We start from the raw sequence: 21,497 nt of genomic DNA on the forward strand, positions 1-21,497 counted from the left end.
AGAGGTAGGGAGGGTAAAAGAGAGAAACAGAGAGGAGGTAGGATACTGGCAACACTGCTGAGCCACTTGTGAAGGTTGCCTTCTGAAGGTGGGAATCAGGGGCTCGAACCCAGATCCTCCCACATGGTCACCCTACCAGGTGAGCCACCACTTGACCCCTTGAACGGTTGCGAAATGCATAATTTCTGGTGCTCTGATTGAAATAATACTGGTCCCCCAATGATGTGGTTCTGGTTCCAGTTACCACTGTATGTTAATCACCTAAGTACAAATGTCACTGTTAGCGTTCCAGTCCACAGATCACATGTAGTGCCAGACATGCTCCTCGGTAACCAATAGTGGCACTTCTTTCAGAGTCTGTTGGTGACTGGCGACTGTGCTTGCTATTCAGTTTAAACACAGCCAGCAAAGTACAGTGTTACGTCCTACTTCTCAGTGATGGAGTGATGTTATAAACAGAAATATCCATTTACAAAAATGGATAATCCAAAGAGGAGATTAGCCAATGAAGACAAAGCATACCGCCAAGAAGTGAAAAGTAAAACTCTGGAAGTGACGTTTGAGTCAAATGTAAATGGAATAGTAGAGGAATCAGCTGGTTCTGGGGCTGCTGACTGTGTCTGGTAGAGTCTAGATCTGTAGCCAGAGGGTGACTTAACAATGAGAGCAGAGTGGCTGTGGTGTCCTGGAGGGAGTGACTTCGGCACAAAATATCACATTAAAGAGACTCTTGGGACAGAGATATAACATTGAAAGCACAGTGACTAAAATGATAGTCGGTCTAATCTTAGAAGCTTGATAATTTTCCAGGGGAGAAAAAAAAGATGCCCTGCATCATAAACTTGGTGATGCAGTGGCTGGGATTTAAGGCTTGAAAACATGAGGTTCCAAGTTTGAGCCCTAGCATCACATCAGCAGGATGTTCTGACACTCTGTCATATTGAAAAAAATCAAGCAGCTGTTTGGGTGGTTTTACATCAATTTTGGGAGACGGCTGGTAGTGTAGGGAATTGTGAGGATACAGTAGAGCTTGGCGAGAAGCCCCATTGAAAAGTGAGGGCCTGAGGGGCATGACTAGTTCTATCAGTCTCTCTCTACTAAGAGGTTGAGCAAGGAAGGACATGGCCTCCAGGATCTTCCCTGCCTATCAGCATCCCTGCCTCACAATAGCCCACTCCCTCATTATCTACATAATATTTTTTTGCCTGAAAGTCCTCTCCCTACTTCCCCACCCATTCCATTCCTTTGGTCATATCTGATCTATCTTCTCTCTGACCTCAGGACCCCACTCTGGCTGCTGGTTACTGATAACCTTGCTTTCTCTTTCCTTTAACCAATTAAACCTCTTACTCAGTTACTGGAAAAGTCCTCACCCTCCTCCATACCCTTTGCCTCCCTACCATATATGGTATACACATGTCACTTCCTCCTGCAACCCCTTATAAACCCTGCTTTGCTGTTCAATAAACAGATTTTGTGCAGGACACATTCCCCATGTGATCCCTGATATGTCTCTTGCCACTTACACAGGGAAAGACCCAGCCACTCACTCCTGCTGCCCCAGGACATTCCTTCTAGGCACCCTGCATCTGGTGCACAACAGAACGAGTAAGCTCTAACATTTTTGCCCAGAAAGAGGCCTCCCCACAGAAGAGTCCGGCATGGTAGCACACAGGGTTAAGCACACATGTCACAAAATGCAAGGACTGGCTCAAGAATACCTGTTCAAGCCCCCTGCTTCCCACTTGGCAGGGCAGGGGGGAGTCATTTCAGAAGCAGTGAAGCAGGTCTTTCTCTCCCCCTTTGTCTTCCCCTCCTCTCAATTTCTCTCTGTCCTATCCTACAACAACAGCAGCAGCAACAACAACAACATCAAAGACAACAACAACAGTGGAAAAAGGAGAGCCTTCTCCAGGAGCATGGGATTCTTAGTGCAGGTACTGAGCCCCAGTGATAACCTTGAGGGCAAAAAACAAACAAACAGGGGGTCAGGCAGTAGTGCAATGGGTTAAGCTCACATGGCATAAAGAGCAAGGACTGGTGTAAGGATCCTGGTTCGAGCCCCAGCTCCCCACCTGCAGGGGGGTTGCCTCACAAGTGGTGAAGCAGGTCTGCAGGTGTCTATCTTTCTCTCCTCCTCTCTGTCTTCCCCTCCTCTCTCCATTTCTCTCTGTCCTATCCAACAGCAATGACATTAATAACAACAACAATAACCACAACTATAAAACAACAAGGTCAAAAAAAGAGAGAAAAATGGTCTCCAGGAGCAGTGGATTCATAGGCCAGGCGCCGAGCCCCAGCAATAATGGAGGCAAAAAGAAAAAAAAAAAAAAGCACAAATAAACAAACAAAAAAATGGCAGTTTTATTAGGTTCCTGAATGCTGTGGTAGCAGCCTAACTTTCAGGCCTTCAGGCTAATATTAAGCAAAACTATGTTGCACTGCGAATGTGTGAAAGAGCAGCACAAGTCTAACAGTAACTCACACAGCAGGAGTTGTTTTCTCTCATAAATCCATTCTCCAGCCATCATCTCCCAAGTGTGTGCATTCCAAGAAACCACATCCCCAGGGTGCTTTTTTCTGCAATATGGCTCTAAAACAAAGCTCCAATGTTAAGTTATTATGTTGTATGCTATTGCTAAAGTGCCATCATCCATTAATCCTTTCCACGTGGACATACATTCCTCTTGTTTATGGCTCTGACAGTTAACAGTCATAATGGATATTACCAATACTTTCATGTTGATAAATAAAATCATTTTTTAAGCTGGCAATGAGAAGCAAGCAAGTTAGAGCTGTTTAAATTCTCTTGGTAAGTTTTTTTTTAACAACAAAAGGAAAACTTTAATTTTCATTACATGTAGTTTTTAAGTTATGGTGTACTAATTAATTAGTTTTTATTTTTCCCACATTTTTATAGTGGACACTAAATTTTTATCATTTTTAGTGAACTTTCTTTTAAAGACCATGGAACAGCTCTGGCAAGGTTGCTCACCTGGATTGTCAGTGTCATCATATGATTGGCCCAGCTTCAAGTCTGGCCTTCACCCCAGGTTCAAACCACAGTGGAGGAAATTTTGATGCTGTGCTTTCTTCTCCTGTGTCTTTCTCTCTCATCTCTCTCTCTCTCTCGCTCTCGCTCTCTCTCTCTCCCTCTCTTATTGCCACCAACATTATCACTGGGGCTCAGTGCCAGCACTACAAATCCACCGTTCCTGGCAGTCTTTTTTTTCCCCATTTTTTCTCCTTTTATTAGATAGGACAGAGAGAAATTGAGAGAGGACATGGCCATTTTTTTAATGGTCTGCAATACTGTGCAAAGCAATAACTATCCTTGTATAAGTTTTTGAATATGATGAACCATATAGGTATATGCAAAGAACTAGCTTTTTTAAAAATAGTTGTTGTGCTTATTGTTGTTGTTGTCATTGTTGGATAAGACAGAGAGAAATGGAGAGAGGAGGGGAGACAAAGAGGGGGAGAGAAAGATAGATACCTGCATATCTGCTTCACCGCTTGTGAAGTGACCCCCTGCAGATGGGGAGCCAGGAGCTTGAACCAGGATCCTTATGCCGGTCCTTGTACTTCGTACCATGTGTGCATAATCTGTTGTGCTACCACCGATCCCCTGCACTAATGTTTTAATAATAGCATATTTACATTAACTCTGCACTCTCTCTCTTTGCTTAACTGAGTGCAAGATGTCTGATATTTAAAAGAAATGTTTTGTTTATTTATTGGATAAAGACAGAGATTGAGAGGATGGGGGAGATAAAGAGGTAGCAAGAGAGATACCAGCAATATTGTTTCAGCATGTATGAAGTCTCCCAGGTTGCCTGGCTAGCATGGGGGTGCCTCTTCCTGGGTGCGTACTCTCTGGGTTGGAAAGAACTCGACCAAAGCCAGCCTGAGCTGCTACTCACTCAGCAACATGAAGGAGATGACTCAGGAACCAAACACATGGTGCGAGGCAATGCAATATCTTTACTGATCAGAGAGCCAAGGCTTTTTGGAAGGTAGACCTTTAAGTGGCAGGTCGGAAATGGAGATGTCTAGGAAAGGGGTGGAGAAAGGCAAAAGCGAGCTGGAAAGGTAGGAACTTCCTTAGCAACTGTTGCGAGGCTTTTAACTGGTAGGATTAATAATAATACCCTGGAGGCAGGGAGGGTCTTGCGGGTAGAAAGAATATAGATCAAAGGAACGGAATGGGTGGGGATCTTTCAGGCAAAACAATGATTATGTAGATAGGCCATAGTATAAGGAATGCAGAGTGCTTTGTGAGCCCTGCCAAGCTCAATCACATCCTCACAATTTCCCGACACCAGGTGGTGACTGGGAGCTTGAACCCAGGTCCTTGCACAAGGTTAACATGTATACTCTATGGGGTGTGCCACCGCCTGGCCTGAATGTCTGTTTTTTTCCCTTTTTTTAATGTTTGTATCATAGTTCATTGAGTAGATGATTATAAGCTCAATTATTTTCTACTTAACACTCACCTATTGATGGGCACTTTGAATCTCCAGTTTTTCACTATTACAGTTTTGAAATACTTTTGTACATATATGCAGTTGTTCTAACAAATCAATTTCTATAGGTGGAATAGCTGGGTTAGACAGGTTTAAGTATATACAAATTTGATATTTTCAGCCCTTGAAAGATATGTATAATTTGTTTATTTTAGTTTTTTAAATTATATTTTTTATTTTATTTACTGGATAGAGATAACCAGAAATAGAGAGGGAAGGATGTGATAGAGAGGGAGAGACAGAGAGACAACTCCAGTACTGCTTCACCACTTGCAAAGCTTTCCCCCTGCAGGTGAGTACTGGGGGCTTGAACCTGGGTCCTTGTGCACTGTAACATGTATGCTCAACCAGGTGCACCACCACCTGGCCCCTTGATATGTATAATTTATAATCTGTTGTTAGAAAAGTACAAATTTCTCTGTGTTCTTATAAAGACTTCTTAAGTCTTGACAATTACATGGGTGGAAAAGCTGATTTTTACCTCCAAAATGTGACAATTCTTTTTTTAAAAAATTTTTATTTATGAAAAGAAAACACTGACAAAACCACAGTATAAGAGGGGTACAACTCCACAAAATTCCCACCACCAAAACTCTGTATCCCATCCCCTCCCTTGATAGCTTTCCTATTTTTTAACCCTCTGGGGGTTAAGTGAGCTAAGTCAGAAAGTCAAAGATGAGTATGGGATCATCCCACTTAAACAGAAGTTGAGAAAGAACAGAAAGGGAAACTCAAAGCAAGATTTGACTGAATTTGAAGTAGGGCACCAAAATAAAAAAACTGGATTGAGGGTGAGGGTGGATGTTTGGCTTCACGGGGTGTGGGGGTGGGGAGGGGGTCGGGGTTGGGGGAAGGATGAGATGTGACACAGTCTTTTGGTGGTAAGAATGGTGTTTATGTACAATCCTATTAATTTGTAGTCATATAAATCACTAATTAATATGAGGGGAAAATTGATTGAATGTCTCAAACTTTTTTTTTTTTGCCTCCAGGGTTATTGCATGGGGCTGCACCATGAATCCACTGCTCCTGGAGGACATTTTCCCCCTTTTGTTGCCCTTGTTGTTGTAGCCTTGTTGTGGTTATTATTGTTGTTGCTGATGTTGTTCGTTGTTGGATAGGACAGACAGAAATGGAGAGAGGAGGGGAAGACACTTGCAGACCTGCTTCACTGCCTGTGAAGCGATTCCCATGCAGGTGGGGAGCCGGGGGCTTCAGGATCCTTATGCTGGCCCTTGTGCTTTGTGTTACGTGCACTTAACCCACTGCACTACTGCCAGATGCCTATGAATGTCTCAAACTTTTTAATGCACAGACCATAGGCTAAGTCTTCTATATGTTGATTCTCTTAATAGCTTAGACCAGGGAGAACAGAAGCAACCAGTGGCACAGCTATATACAAATAATGTCAAAGGACATAAATTATGGTGATGTTGTGTATGATACAGCAAATCCTAACAAAGGGATATGTCAAAGTCAAACCAATCGCCAAACAATGTGATTATAGCAATAACTATCTATTGAAGTCTTAAACCCTAAAACAGCAGGAACCTTCTGCTTCCTCTATAGGCCTATATTTCCCCCAGTCCTGGAGCCTGTCACTTTCCTGTATGTTTCTCTCAATTCATACCAAATGATAATTCATCCACTGATCCCAACCTAATCAATGCAAGTAGTACCACCTCAACATGCTTCATTTCAGACTGTGTCCAGAGACATCAGGTGTGGAATGTCAACCCTTCACCCTCATTACTCGAGTGAGACCTTTCCTTGCACAGGATTCTCTAATTCCATTCCAGGTGGTTCACTTCCTAACAAAGTCCCAAAACCTAGATATAGACCAGGTCCTGTGAGATAGGGCATATGTTCACATGTATCCATAAATTAGGGCAAAATATATACCTGAAAGCAAAAGTACACAATAGTCTCCAGTGAGTCAGTATACTAGTGTCAGTGTTCCCTTTTTATAAACAAAATAAAATAATGTAATGTGGCCAGTTTAAATTGAGATATTCTTTTAGTGTAAAATGCAAAGAAATAGCAGAGACATCATGAAAAAGTAAAACGGTAAGTTATATTATGGATCATTTCCATTGACTGATCTTAAAATATCAATATATTGATGTATTTGCTTCAATGAAATATACTATAATAAAAAAAAGAAAAAGAAACAGTGTCTACTTAGACTTAGATACCCTCCTCACCTACTTTCTATTACACTTCCCTCAGTCACTTCAAAGCTAACCTTATCAAAGCAAGGACTGCAAAAGCTGAACAAGGGCAAGAAACTGGCATACTTTAACGATGACTTAGTCACTATCAGGGCACCCCATCTGCTGGGGCCCTATTCAGGGAGTCCTGAGATTCTCAAACAGACACAATGGGCCTAGACCTCAAATAAATCCCTCTCTCCATTGTTCCTGGTCATCCTTATCAGGAACAACACAATAGACTCCTTTGTAGGCCCCCATAGGACAATAATTTTTTCTTTTCTTTCTTAATGGGGGGGGATTAATGGTTTACAGTCAACAGAAAATACAGTTGTTGGTACACGTGTAAAATTTCTTAGTTTGCTGCAAAACATTCTAATCCCCAGCCTAGGTCCTCCTCCATCACCATGTATTAGGATCTGAAAGCCCCTCTCACCGCTCAAATTCTTGACTTTGGTGCAATATACCAAGCCCAAACACAAGTTCTGCTTTGTTTCCCTTTCTGTTCTTATTTCTCAACTTCTGTCTATGAGTAAGATCATCCCATATTCATCCTTTTCTTTCTGGCTTATCTCAATATGATTCCTTTAAGCTCCGTCCAAGATGGAGTGAAGAAGGTGAATTCATTATTTTTAATAGCTGAGTAGTATTCTATTGTGTATATAGACTACAACTTTCTCAGCCACTCATCTGTGGCTGGACACCTGGGTTGCCTCCAGGATTTGGCTATTACAAATTGTGCTTCATTAACATCGGTACACATACATTATTTTGGATGGGTGTGTTTCGTCTCTTAGGATATATCCCCAGGAAAGGAACTGTAGGGTCATCATATAGATCCATGTCTAGCCTTCTGAGAGTTCTCCAGACTGCTCTCCACAGGGGTTGGACCAGTTTACATTCCCACCAGCAGTTCTGGAGGGTTTCTTTTGCTCCCACAACCTCTCTAAAATTTGTTATTGCTGTAATTTCTGATGTATGACAGACAATGGTTATTTCTAAGTTCCATTATTGTGCACATGACTGCTGCGAACTCTCCAGTATTCCGTCCTGGAATATAGCCTATATGTGAAATTGTTAGGTCTCTAACATTCAGAAACAGATGTACGCACATATGGAGCTTTGACATATGGCCTAGGTAGCATGTCATGTCAGTGAAATTCAACAAAGGAATGTAGAAAGCATCATTATTCATGTGGAAATTGCCTATGTTTGACTCCTCTCATGTAAGGAAATTACCTTTAAAGAGCTTAAACATCAGAGGATAAGCACCCCAAACCCCCAAACAAAACCTCAATTTTAGTAACCTGGGACATGGTGCAGTGAATAAATCACTGGGCCCTCAAGAATCATAAAGTAGGTCCTGAGTTCAATATCCCTGGCAATACATATGCCAGAGTGATGCTCTGGTTCTCTCTCCTCATAAATAAATCTTTAAAATATAGCTTAAAATTCTGTAAAAAAAAAAAACCTGAATATCTTTTATCATCTGAAATAGGAAAATTTTTTAAAAAATAAGTCACACAACATTAAGCTTTAGAAAAGAAAGTAAACTTATGTTGCTATGTACTATAATTAATAATTAATATTACACACACACATATGGTTGTGTTAAAAAAAAAGACATCTTAAAGAAAGGGTTCAGTTACATGCACATAGAAAGTTTTTGCAAAGTATCAAGCATAGAGAAAGAATATTTACAAACCGGTAAGCAAAAACAATAGAGAAACAGGGATGAGAGATTAAATAGGTACTTTTTCTACAGGAAAAGGAAACATGTATATGTCTTATCATGAAAACATACACTAAGAATGCTTGCTTCACTCACCATAGGAATTGACACCACAATGAGATGAGATACTCTCTTAACACCTGAATAGTAGAAATTCAAGTCTTAGGCCATGGTGTTGGAGAAAACATGGATGTAGTGAGTCTCAAAACACTTGGCCATGACTAACTGGTAGAATGGCTTAGGTCAGTGGTGGTCTCGATGTGTGTGGTGTGTGCGCATGTGTTTCTATGTGCGTTATGTTGGTTTCTCATCATTCACACTCAGATGTGAGGTAATGGCACTCCTATTTATCTTGTTATATCGCAATGACCCTTTTACTTTTTCATTTTCTATTTTCTTGTCTTTCCCGTTTTATTTTTCTTTTTGTCTCCAGGGTTATTGCTGAGACTCTCTGCTGGCACTATGAATCCACTGCTCCTGGCGGCCATATTTTCCTTTTCTGTTATTGTTCTTCCTGTTACTGGATGGGTCAGAGAGAAACTGAGAGGGGAGAGAGATAAGACACCTACAGACCTGCTTCACCATTTGTCAAGTGTCCATGCTGCAGGTGGAGAGACAGGGGCTCAAACCTAGATCCTTGCCCAGGTCCTTTTGCACTTAATTCTACGTGTGCTTAACTGGATACACCAGTGCCCAACCCTTTTCTTGTCTTTCCTTCAATTATAATGTCAGCTCTTCAGCAGGAGCCTTGTTAATTGTTCAGTGCTGGATCCAGAACAAAGTGTAAAAAATGCTCTCAATAAATAGCTGAAGGAACAAATTTACATTTTTGACATAGTGGGATTACATAACAGCTCACTACTATAATTTTTCCATGAATAGTACGCTCATATGCTTTGTCTATTTTCCAATTAGGGTATTTTTCTCTTATTAATTCATAGGAAATACTCATCTATAACACAGATTAAATTGTCTCCATTCTGTATTTAGCAATATTTTTTTCAGCTTACCATTTTCTTTTAACTTGTCACTTCTGTTCTCATTTGTTATCTAGATGCTTCAGAGCTTGTATGACAGTCTTGCCCATTATTGCTTTGGGGCTTAATCTCATTCTCAAGACTGTCATCTGCAAACATTGTATTTCTTTTGGCATTTTTATATTTTTCACTTTTATGTTAGGTAATTAATTCCTTTCAAAGTTTGTACATGTTACCAAGTGGAAATTTACTAAGACCATCCACTGCCCAGATAGCCTTTTAAAAATTGGATTGTAGTTATGATTGCCTTATTTTTGTGGACTTTTTCTTTAAACGAAGAATTATGCTTTTTGTTTCCCTCAAAAATAAAAATGTAATTCACAATTCACAGATTTATAAGCAGTAAAAATTTCCCATCATAGACTTAAAATAGTAAGTATAATAAAAAACAGAAACATGGCTTTAGAGATAAAATATTAATCTATTTCATGAAAAATGTACAAAGCTTTTAGAAAAGAGGCATTAGGTCTCAGTATACAGTACATATTTGATTCTATAAACACATGTTACACTTCTTTTGAGCTGTAATGAAGAACACTGCACACCTATTCCAAATAATCTTCTGTTAACATACACTGAAAAAGTCACTAGAAATAGTACTGAAACAAATGTAGAAACAGTGTGGTGTAAAAATATATTTACTCATCTACATAAAAGACTTAAAAATACAACCCAAGTAAATTCTTTTAAAACAAGACCATGTCTATAAACATCAATATAAAAATGTGTACACTGAATTTTCATTAACTTTTTTAGACTTTGGAGAAAAAAATATATAGTCAAATCTTTGGAATGACAGATAATGAAGTCTGCACAGCAAACGAACCTATTCTCAAAAACAAAACCACAATTTTATTGAAACAAAAAATGGGAAAGAGTAGTAGTCTCTAAAATTTGACAGTTTATGATATAATTATAATTTGAAGGTTATTCTCTAAATATGCACTTTTCATATAACAGATTTTGCTCATAATTCACATGACAAAAATAGTGAAGATATTTTTAAATATTTATTTATTCCCTTTTGTTGCCCTTGCTGTTTTATTGTTGTAGTTATTAATGTTGTCATTATTGTTGGATAGTACAGAGAGAAATGGAGAGAGAAAGGGGAAAACAGAGAGAGGAAGAGAAAGACAGACACCTGCAGACCTGCTTCACTGCTTGTGAAGTGATTTCACTGCAGGTGGGGAGCCAGGGCTTGAACTGGGATCTTTATGCCGGTCCTTGCGCTTTGCACCACCTGCGCTTAACCCGCTGCTCTACAGCCTGATTCCGAATGAAAATATTTTTTAAACTGACTCTCAGTGGACCGTAACAGTGAGAATTTCAGACTACTTTTTTTTCCCTCCCTTTTTGTTTACAGCAGCACTGCTCAGCTCTGGCTTACAGTGGTATGGGGGACTGAACCTAGGGCTTTGGAGCCCCAGAAATGAGTCTTTTGCATAATCATTATACTAATTCCCTGCCTTCAAACTCATTTAAAAATATTAACCTATGAAAAATATAATTAGGGGGAGTCGGGAGGTAGCACAGTGTGTTAAGCGCACGTGGCGCAAGGTGCTAAGACCGGCATAAGGATCCCCGTTCGAGCCCCCGCTCCCCACCTGCAGGGGAGTCGTTTCACAGGCGGTGAAGCAGATTTGAAGGTGCCTATCTTTCTCTCCTCCTCTCTGTCTTCCCCTCCTCTCTCCATTTCTCTCTGTTCTATCCAACAACGACAACAACAACAATGATAATAACTACAACAATAAAACAACAAGGGCAACAAAAGGGAATAAATAAATATTTAAAAAAAAAGAAAAATATAATTAGGATATACTCAATGTAGAGAGAAAATCTATTCATATAAGGAATTTTTTTTTCTTTTGGAAAAAGATATTACTGAGAATTTTAGGGACTGGAAAAAAAAAACACCACAGTAAAATCATTCTGAATTGATGATACATGTGTAACCATAGTTTCTCCCTGAAACTTCTACATACTGAATTTAAACATACTATTTAAACTGGGCATATTTAAATCTGAGAGCTGCTTTACTCCTTTATTTCTCAGTGCTATGAGGTTTAGTGTTACTCTATTTCAAATGAAAAGTAAAAGATAATAAATTCTGCTTGTATGACTCATAGTTTTAGCTTTTCAACATTAAAATAATCTGATAATTTGGTTTGCCTCAAATACTGAAAAACAACAGGTCTATATGTTGCTGCTTACAGGCAGAAATTCAGGCTACTTCCCGACAGAAAAATACTTGACAGAGTAATTGACTGTTTAGTGCTTTTTAGTACAGTTGCAGCTATAGGCAGGGAAGTATGCTCGGAAATATTTGTGATTCTTTCCCTCTGGTTGTGGGACTTTCGACAGAACAAAATGTTCTTTGGTGCACTTGAGAGCAACATGCCAGGAAAGAAGAGGGACACACCAAACAATGAGGAACTATAGCTAGTCAAACATTCCATAGCAAGTATTTACGGTTTTCACTGTCCAACTCTAAGTTTTGAAAATGATTAAACCACATCAGCACACTAAGAAGCTGGAGGGATGAAGTCAAAGAAGTGACTAGTGCAGCCCTCAGTGGGTACACAGACCACTAGGAAGCAGTGGTCTCGGCCACCTCGCAGACTAATATGGGAAGGCCCAGGGTCAGCTGGTCATGGAATATATACAGACTAGTCAAGACCTAACTTTCAATGCCATTCTTTTGAGTTAGTACAAAGAGATAAGTAGAAAAACCAACTTTTATTTATTCAAGATGAAACTGTGACTTATGGTCAGTGTGAACTTTTATTTCAATAAACCATTAAGAGCCATAGGAGGAGGGAAAGGAAGAAATCCTGCGGATTAAGAGTGATTTCTACTTCTACAGTATGGCATAGTGTCAACTTTTTAAAGTTGGTGTATGTTTCTATGTGGGTTTTAGAATGAAATTTTATAGCAAAATCAATAAATTCACAACACAGCTGCCTGAATTAAGCAAACAATGAAAAAAAAAACCACTCACATACCTAGATGGCCATATTTAGTGGTAAGTAAGCCTTAAAGCTGGAGTAATAGGCTGCAGGTGAAAATTCTACTCTAGCAGAATTTCACATATTTGAGTGTGTATGTGTGCGTGCGTGTGTGCGCACACGCGCACAGGGGATGAGCGTGTCACATACTGTATTGCTATTTATAATAAAGCAAGTAAACAGAGAACTCTATGTGAATTACCAGACTGGCCAAATTTTGTATTTCCAACGTTCACTATTTTTTTTTTTAAATAGGATTTTGAATTCAGTTGTACTTTGTGACAAGGACTGCTAATTATCTTTTGAACATCAATTAAAATAAGCACTTTCAGAACTAACACTAAAAAGCTATTTAATTCTTCATAAAATCCATCTGCCAAGAAAGCCTCTGGGCATCTGGATTTTCAAAGAAATGACACATAAAAAAATCTGTGTAGTTGGTGTTTCTCAAAAGATTATAATTAGATAGGTTTATTTAAAATATTAACATTAATCATTGGTACGACTCTTGGGTTTCTTTGGGCTAATTACTTTAAAAAATGACTTTGAGATGGCAATATAGCAACAGTTATTGACCAGTCTCATCCTCGTCAAAAATTTTATTATTGGATAGAGACAGTGAAATTGAGAAGGGAAAGGGAGATAGAGGAGAGAGACAGACAGACATCTGCAGCTCTACTTCACCACTCATGAAGCTTTCCTCCTGCAGGTGGGGACGAGGGGCTTGAACATAGATCCTTGCACACTGTAATGTGCTTAACCAGGTTTGCTACTGCCTGGCCCTGGTTTTACTACTTGTTAAATGTGTGATCTTGATAGGTAAAATTCTTTTCAGGGATACTATAAACACTGCGTATAGATTCAGAATAAAAATTTGCCATTTGTGAATTGCTATCACAAAGAGTCAAGGAAAAAAATACTGAAAAAGCAGCAGGATTTAGGGGAAAGACTCCAGGAATTATGTTAAATTGCGTGTAATGTCACACTACTGGTAGTTGATTAAATTGAGACTAAAATTTTACTCTTTGGATATTATCAGTGAATATAATAATCTATACAAAGAATAATCAAAGGATAAAATATCACATAAGTCTTTATCGAGAACAGAGAGCAGACAAGGATCAGGATGTTTTAAAAGGACTTTTTCTAGTCTATTCCTCTTATGTGAGAAGTCAGTCATAGCTTTTGGTACTCTATTTACATTGCTTCAGTATTATTTATTTAAGAAATTGTACTATAATTTATAGAAATAGTATTTTCAGTATGAAAATAGACTGGTGGCTAAGTAAGAATGTTCAATGATTTTATTTAAAAATGAAGAAAAGTGTAAGCTTAATACTAACATCTATTTAGACAAATGGAACATTAATACATATTTTAGAGTTACTTTTGATGCAAATGAATGTGCTTAGTGTATACTGTGTGTTTGTGTATTATATTAAAATATCAAGCACAATAGACACCGCAGAAAATCAACAAATCATCTGAGACTTCTATGAACAACTATATGCCACCAAGCTAGAGAACCTGGAAGAAATGGACGATTTCCTAGATACCTACGAACTTCCAAAATTAAGTAGAGATGAACAAGGTAACAGGAACAGGTCCATCACAGCGAATGAAATTGAAACAGTTATCAAAAACCTTCCCAAGAATAAAAGTCCTGGACCAGATGGTTTTACAAATGAATCCAATAAAACTTTCAAGGAAGAGTTAAACACCTTTACTTTTAAAAGTCTTCCAGAAAATTGAAGACACTGGAATACTCCCTTTCAGCTTCTATGAAGCCAACATCACTCTGATACCAAAAGCAGACAGTGGCAAAACCAAAAAAGAAAACTACAGACCAATATCTCTGATGAACACAGATGCTAAAATATTGAACAAAATTCTAGCCAACCAGATATAGCAGTATATTAAAAAGATTGTTCATCATGACCAAGAAAAGGTAACAGCAGCAAATGCTGGAGAGGTTGTGGGATCAAAGGAACCCTTCCACACTGCTAGTGGGAATGTCAATTGGTCCAACCTCTGTGGAGAACAGTCTGGAGAACTCTCAGAAGGCTCGAAATGGAACTACCCTATGATCCTGCAATTTCACTCCTGTGGATGTATCTTAAGCAACCCAACACACCCACCTAAAAAGCATCCTTCACTTCAGACTGTGTCCAGAGACTTCAGGAGTGGAATGACAACCCTTCAGCTTCATCACTCGGGTGAGGCCTTTCCTTTCATAGTATTCTCTAATTCCATTCCAGGTGGTCCACTCCCCAATAAAGTCCCCAAACCTAGATATAGTCCAGGTCCCCTGAGATAGAGCATATGTTCACATGTGTCCATAAACTAGGGAAAAATATATACCTGAAAACAGAAGTACACAAAAGTCTGCAGAGAGTATCCCCCCAACACTTCATCTGCACTATTCCAGCCTTTAGGTCCATGATTGTTCAACAATTTGTTTGGCTTTGTATGTTAACCTTCTTTTTAGCCACCAGGTCCCAGATGCCAGCAGGATGCTGACCAGACTTCCCTGGACTGACGACCCCACCAATGTGTCCTGGAGCTCCGCTTCCCCAGAGACCCACCCTACTAGGGAAAGAGAGAGGCAGACTGGGAGTATGGATCGACCAGTCAACGCCCATGTTCAGCGGGGAAGCGATTACAGAAGCCAGACCTTCCACCTTCTACAACCCACAACGATCCTGGGTCCATACTCCCAGAGGGATAGAGAATGGGAAAGCTATCAGGGGAGGGGATGGGATATGGAGATTGGGTGGTGGGAATTGTGTGGAGTTGTACCCGTCCTATCCTATGGTTTTGTTAATGTCTCCTTTCTTAAATTAAAAAAAATAAAAAAAAAATCTGTTTACACATATGTTCTTAGCAGCACAATCTGTAATAGCCAAAACCTGGAAGCAACCCAGATGTCCAACAACAGATGAGTGGCTGAGCAAGTTGTGGTCTATGTACACAGTGGAATACTACTCAGCTATTAAAAATGGTGACTTCACCGTTTTTAGCCGATCTTGGATGGACCTTGAAAAATTCATGTTAAGTGAAATAAGTCAGAAACAGAAGGATGAATATGGGGTGATTTCACTCTTAGGCAGAAGTTGAAAAACAGGATCAGAAGAGCAAACACAAGTAGAACCAGAACTGGAATTGGCATGTTGCAACAAAGTAAGGAACTCTGGTGTGTGTGTGGGGGTGGTGTAGAATGCAGGTCCAAAAAGATTGACAGAGGACCTAGTGGGGGTTGTACTGTTATGTGGAAAACTGGGAAATGTTATGCATGTACAAACTACTGTATTTACTTTCGAATGTAAAACATTAATTCCCCAATAAAAAATTTGGAAACAAAAAAAATATATCAGGTATTCCTTCATTAGCCAGTTAAAAAACCATTATATCTTTCTCTAGCGTATAAAATGGCTTATGTCTTTAAGAAAAGAGCAAGTCAAAATATCCTCATTTTGCCCAAATCTATGTGAGAAACACAATATATCAAACAGCACTTAAAATGCCTATGACGTTAGCATTATGTAGCCTCTTGTTATAGATCACAGTATCTTTTGTTGCTAGAAATGGTTTATGAGTTAACAATACGTAATTTAAGTAAGAGTTATCTCAACTTTATATTAAAACTTTTCTTTACAAATAGGTCCAGTAGAATACAAATCAAGTCCAAGTCATGCTCTATATCTTTCTTGCCTTCTGAAATTTAGTTAACTAAATAAAATTGGTGAATATATGAGAATATGCATTTCCAAACTCTCGAGAAATGGGTAGATGTGGTGCTTGGAAGATCACACTTCAAATTTAACACTGGTTTTGAAGGGTGGACGGGCATAGTTTGTCATATTGTCTATAAATATTTATTGAATAGATAATGGATCATCCCATGTTTTTAAGGTCTTATAAGTCGTTTATATGACAAACATAATCTTAGTAAGAACAAGAAGAGGCTTTGAAATAGTTATAGAGAGAAATTATAGTAACAAAAAGAGTTTCAATATTTTCTAGTGACTATTTTTTTAGGGTTGCCTGACCCCCCACCCAAATATAGCATCTCATCAAATCACTGTATGGTTCAGTCTTGATTTAGGTAGAGATGGAGAGGTGGAGAGGTGGAGAGGTGGAGAAAGAGAGGGAGGGAGGGAAAGAAAGAAAGAGGTAGAGAGAGGTAGAGAGAAGGAGAGGGAGAGGGGGAGAGAGAGACACCACAGCACCAAAGCTTCCTTTAATGCAGTGATGGCCAGTCTTGAGCCTGTGTTGCATGCATGGCTAAACAGAACATTAGTTAAGTGAATCTATTTCATTGGGTATATAAGTATATATGTGTTTTTTATTGCCACATAAACATAAGGGTTATTGCTGGGGCTTGGTCCCTACACTATAAATCCATTGCTCCAGCAACCACTTTTTCTTTTAATTTTATACTTTTTTTTGTATAATAGAGAGAAATTGAGAGGGGAAAGAGAGGCAGAGAGGGAGAGAGACACCTGTAAACCTGCTCCACTGCTCATGAAGCTTCTCCTCAGCTGTGAAGTGGGAGGGGGTAGAACCAGGGTCCTTCCACATAGTAATGCGTGTGCTCAACCAGATGTGCTACCATCGTGGCCCAACCCTAGCCAATATTTTAAATAATGATGTATTAGGACAAACTTTACCTTCAATAGCGTAGAAGTGCTTCGTGTTGAAGGCTTAAAAATTATTTCCAAAAAAATCATAATAAATGAACATAATTTAAATTCTGAGTAGGGGAGCAAAAATCCTAAACCCAATAAATCTATATTCAATGCTTATGAATTATATATAAATGTGTGAGACAGTGTATATACCCATACACATCATAGTTAATTGTCACTAATGTGTCCCTGAGTCCTTTTCTCCTTGAATGCCAGAATGTCTGAGGTCTCATTCACTATCTGATAAAACTTCTTATCCAGAAAAAAAGTTCAAGGAGTATGTCTATATGTTCTGGGCTCTATTTTCAATTTTATCTGGATAGAGTTGTAAGGCATTACTAATGACATATCAAAATAGCAAATAACCTAAAAATAAACCGAAATTACCTTTTAAATATATTTACCGTCCAGGTGCTTTTTAAGCTGTTTCTTTTTTCTAATGAAAAGATTTCTTTGTGGCTTAAAGCAGACTTTATGTCTTGAATGACAGATGTCCTTAAAATAACATTTGAACGGGAACTTGAATTCTGTTTAATATTATTGTGAATTTTTCACAAATATATTGCTTGCAGTTAATAAAGGTAGAAGTAGTTAAAATATCTGGTTTTATTTAATATCAGTATTTACTGTAAATCATCTCATAATAATATCCTGTACTATTATGTGACTTAAGTTGCATGCCAAAAAGCAGCAGAAATTACAACAGTAGGCTTCAGATGAAGATTGGCGGCTTATCTGGTATACAGCTAGAATGAAGGAATTTGTAATAGATAAGGAAGGAGCATAACTTCATTTTAATGTCAGTTCCTTGAACTGAGCAATGCGCTTTGTGGTACTGAGAAGCAGAAATAAAGTCTCTTTTCATAAGTTACAGTGATGGCTGGAGAACAGGCGGCCATGGCTGGCCCGATGCTAGCTTGCTCATTAGAATTCATACCTGAGCTCCACTGGAGCCACGCACCCTTGTTGTGTTTCCGTTATCTGTAAAGGCTGACTGAACAGAATTCCCTTCATCATACAGGCGCTGCTGTCTGCACTACAGTAGTAGAGAAACACAGACACTGACACAACGGCCTCCAGTGACAAGCATTCTCCAGGAACCTGCAGTGAGATTGTGGGTTGGTTGGAAATGTTCTCTATTTCTCCAGAAGGGGCCTGTCCTTTCAGAAGCCACTCATTGCCTAGAAAATAAAATGTGTTAAGGACATAAATTGTGGTGATGTTGTGTATGATACAGCAAATCCTAACAGGGATTTTTCAAAGTTAACCCAACTGCCAAAAAATGTGATTATAGCAATAACTATCTATTGCCTTCTTAGACCCTAAGACAGCAGAAAACTCCCGCTTCCTCTGTAAATCCTCTATTTTCCCAGTCCTGGAACCTCTAGAATGGGGCTCACTTTCCTGCATGCTTCTCTCAATTCATACCAAATGATATTGTATCTGCTGATCCCAACCTAATCAACGCCAGGAGTACCACCTCGGTATACTTCATTTCAGACTGTGTCCAGAGACGTCAGGCATGGAATGTCAACCCTTCACCCTCATTACTCGGTTAAGACCTTTCCTTTCATAGGATTCTCTAATTCTAATCTAGGTGGTTAACTTCCTAACATTGGTCCAAAACCTAGATATAGACCAGGTCCCATAAGATAGAGCATATGTTCAAATGTATCCATAAGCTGAATATGGGCCCCAGATCAGATCAAATTGATGGGGTCTACAGTCAACAATATTTATAACCATTCCCATATTTGGGAGCTACTCTTTTCCCTGATCCAGCTTTCTGGTCCTTTTTCCAGCCATGACATCATCTCCCCAGATAAAAACTTGAATCCACCTGCATACCAGATTTCAGGCTCAGGGGGGAAAAAAAAACTAGTATAGCCACAGGCCCTTTGGAATATAACTAAAATATGCCTACTAGCTATCTACAAAACAGAGGACCCCCCAAATCTTCATCTGCACAACTCCTGCCTTTAGGTTCATGATTAGCCAACAATTTGTTTGGCTTTACATGTTGACTCTTCTTTCAGCTACCAGGTTCCAGATGCTATCATGATGCCGACCAGACTTCCCTCGACAGACAACCCCACTGATGTGTCCTGGAGCTCTGATTCCCCAGAACCCCATCCCACTCTCTAGGGAAAGAGGCAGCTGGGAGTATGGATTGACCTGTCAACAGCTATGTTCAGCGGGGAAGCAATTACAGAAGCCAGACCTTCCACCTTCTGCATCCCATAATGACCTTGGGTCCATACTCCCAGAGAGTTAAAGAACAGGAAACCTATCAGGGGAGGGGAGGGGATATGGAGTTTTGGTGGTAGGAACTGTGTGGAGTTGTACCCCTCTTATCCTATGGTTTTGTCGTTGTTTCCTTTTTTATATATATAAAAAAGAATATATAAATAGACAGGTTGGAAATTAGACAAACCTTATGAAGACTAGCTTCATTGTAACAAACACTGACTAGAAGACTCTAAATGCCAGATACAGTATTCTGTGTGAAAGACATAAGTTGGACATCCCATGAGAAGTTTCCACTCATTTTGACATTGAATTATTAAAGTTACTACTTTGTTTCAATATTATAAAATATATTTTACTGAAGTGAAATCAAATATAACAAATAAGAGTTATAGTTTCCTGTTTCCTGTCTGCCTTCCTTCCTATCAGATTATGGCTCAGCTTCGATTTATGGTGCTGCCAGGGACTGAACCTGGGACTTCTGGTGCCTCTGGTATGAAAGTCTATTGCATAATCTTCTGTGCTAGCTCTCTGCCTCTACACATAGAATTACAGATCCTTGATCCCTGAAATAAAAAATAAAATCTGTTCATTTCTGATAATAAAAGTAGCACATTTTAGGAAATAGATTACATTTACCAAATAAAAATGCTCAGAATTGTAATATAAAGACTCCAAAATAAACATTATCTTGGTAATACAAATGGACATGCAATGCTGTAGTGACTTTCAAGTTAAGATACCTATGAATTACTGAATATTCAAAAGTAATAATAAAGTAACACTGACTTGTTTAGGGACAAGTAACATTATATAGTAATCCCAACAGCTGAGTGGGTGAGCAAGTTGTGGTATATATACAGAATGGAATGATCACCTATTAAGAATTAAGATCACCCTCATCACCTCATCATGGATGAAGCTTGAAGGAATCATGTTAAGGGTGATAAGCCAGAAAGAGAAGGATGACTATGAGATGATCTCACTCACAGAAGTTGAGAAATAAAAAGGGAAAGGAAACACAAACCAAAACTTGTGTTTGGGCTTGGTGTATTGCATCAAAGTAAAGGACATTTGGGTGGGGAGGGGGAGGGAGATCTTTCAGGTCCATTTGGGTTGAGGGTGAGAGTATTTTGAAGAAAACTGAGAAATTTTACACATCTGCAAACCATTAATCCCCCCCACCCCAACAAAAAAGTAAATGTCAGCTTTTCAAACAATGTAGAAACTCAAAATCAAGAGATTTTGTCTAATATGTAAAACTCTTTTTCGATTTAAATACACAGGTGGTCTGCACAACACAGAAATAGTAAACCCTAGTAAGTTTTAGGTTTTCAAGCATTATATTAACAATTGTCTTTATCCATCCAGCATTCTCTTCCTCAGAAGGAAAATACGTACTCACACTGACAGTATGTTCTCAAAAGGGGTGGGCTGGGGGACAAGGCAGGCTATGGCTCCTTGCCATCATAAGCAGAGTATATGGATGGCAGTTTATCAGTGACTCTGGGTGATCTGCACCCAAACTAGACTATCTGGAGCAGTGATAACATTCTATTACACAGGATGAATTAATTGTCCCAACTACCCTACAATTTCTCTTTTAGTTTATTACTTCGAATACTCTGTTGATTTTTTAAAAAAGAGGTGAAATACATTAAATGAAAGTAAAGAAAATGTGAAGGATGAGAATCTAAAGAGTGAAGTGCAGAACTAAAAAAGAAAAAAATACCTGTTGGTGGATGGAGATGGAACTTCAGTGGCGGGTAAGGTGTGTGTGCTAACAAATACTTCGGGGAGATTTGGGATGGTGCCACTAAGACATTCCCTTAATTAAATATATTGTCTCTTTTACTTAATGCTTTTATGCTATAATAATAAAACTACACATTAAAATAACATTTTGTTTTCTAATGACTTACTATTAATATGTGAAATGTTTGACAGAGATACGCTACTTTATTAATATAATTTTAAAATGCTAATACACACTATTCTTTAATTACACAAGGAAATTAAAAGTAACTTCCGACTGATGGGATCTTCAGACTA

At 38.9% G+C, this 21,497-nt stretch overlaps 1 protein-coding gene across 3 annotated transcripts in view; it reads right to left on the reverse strand.

Moving 5' to 3' along the window:
* Nucleotides 1-21,497, reverse strand: part of NHLRC2 (NHL repeat containing 2) — a 115,333-nt gene that overhangs the window by 51,619 nt on the left and 42,217 nt on the right. For 2 of the 3 annotated variants that reach the window (XM_060171250.1, XM_007519974.3), the window contains one exon: nt 17,805-18,379. The exons of the other annotated variant lie outside the window; for it this stretch is intronic. In XM_060171250.1, the coding sequence (XP_060027233.1) occupies nt 18,123-18,379 (257 nt within the window). In that variant the 3' untranslated portion in view covers nt 17,805-18,122. Of the gene's footprint in view, nt 1-17,804; nt 18,380-21,497 lie in introns of those variants that run through there. 3 annotated transcript variants of the gene reach the window in all.

The sequence above is a fragment of the Erinaceus europaeus genome, chromosome 14, assembly GCF_950295315.1.
Source record: "Erinaceus europaeus chromosome 14, mEriEur2.1, whole genome shotgun sequence".
Classification (NCBI taxonomy): Eukaryota; Metazoa; Chordata; class Mammalia; order Eulipotyphla; family Erinaceidae; genus Erinaceus; species Erinaceus europaeus.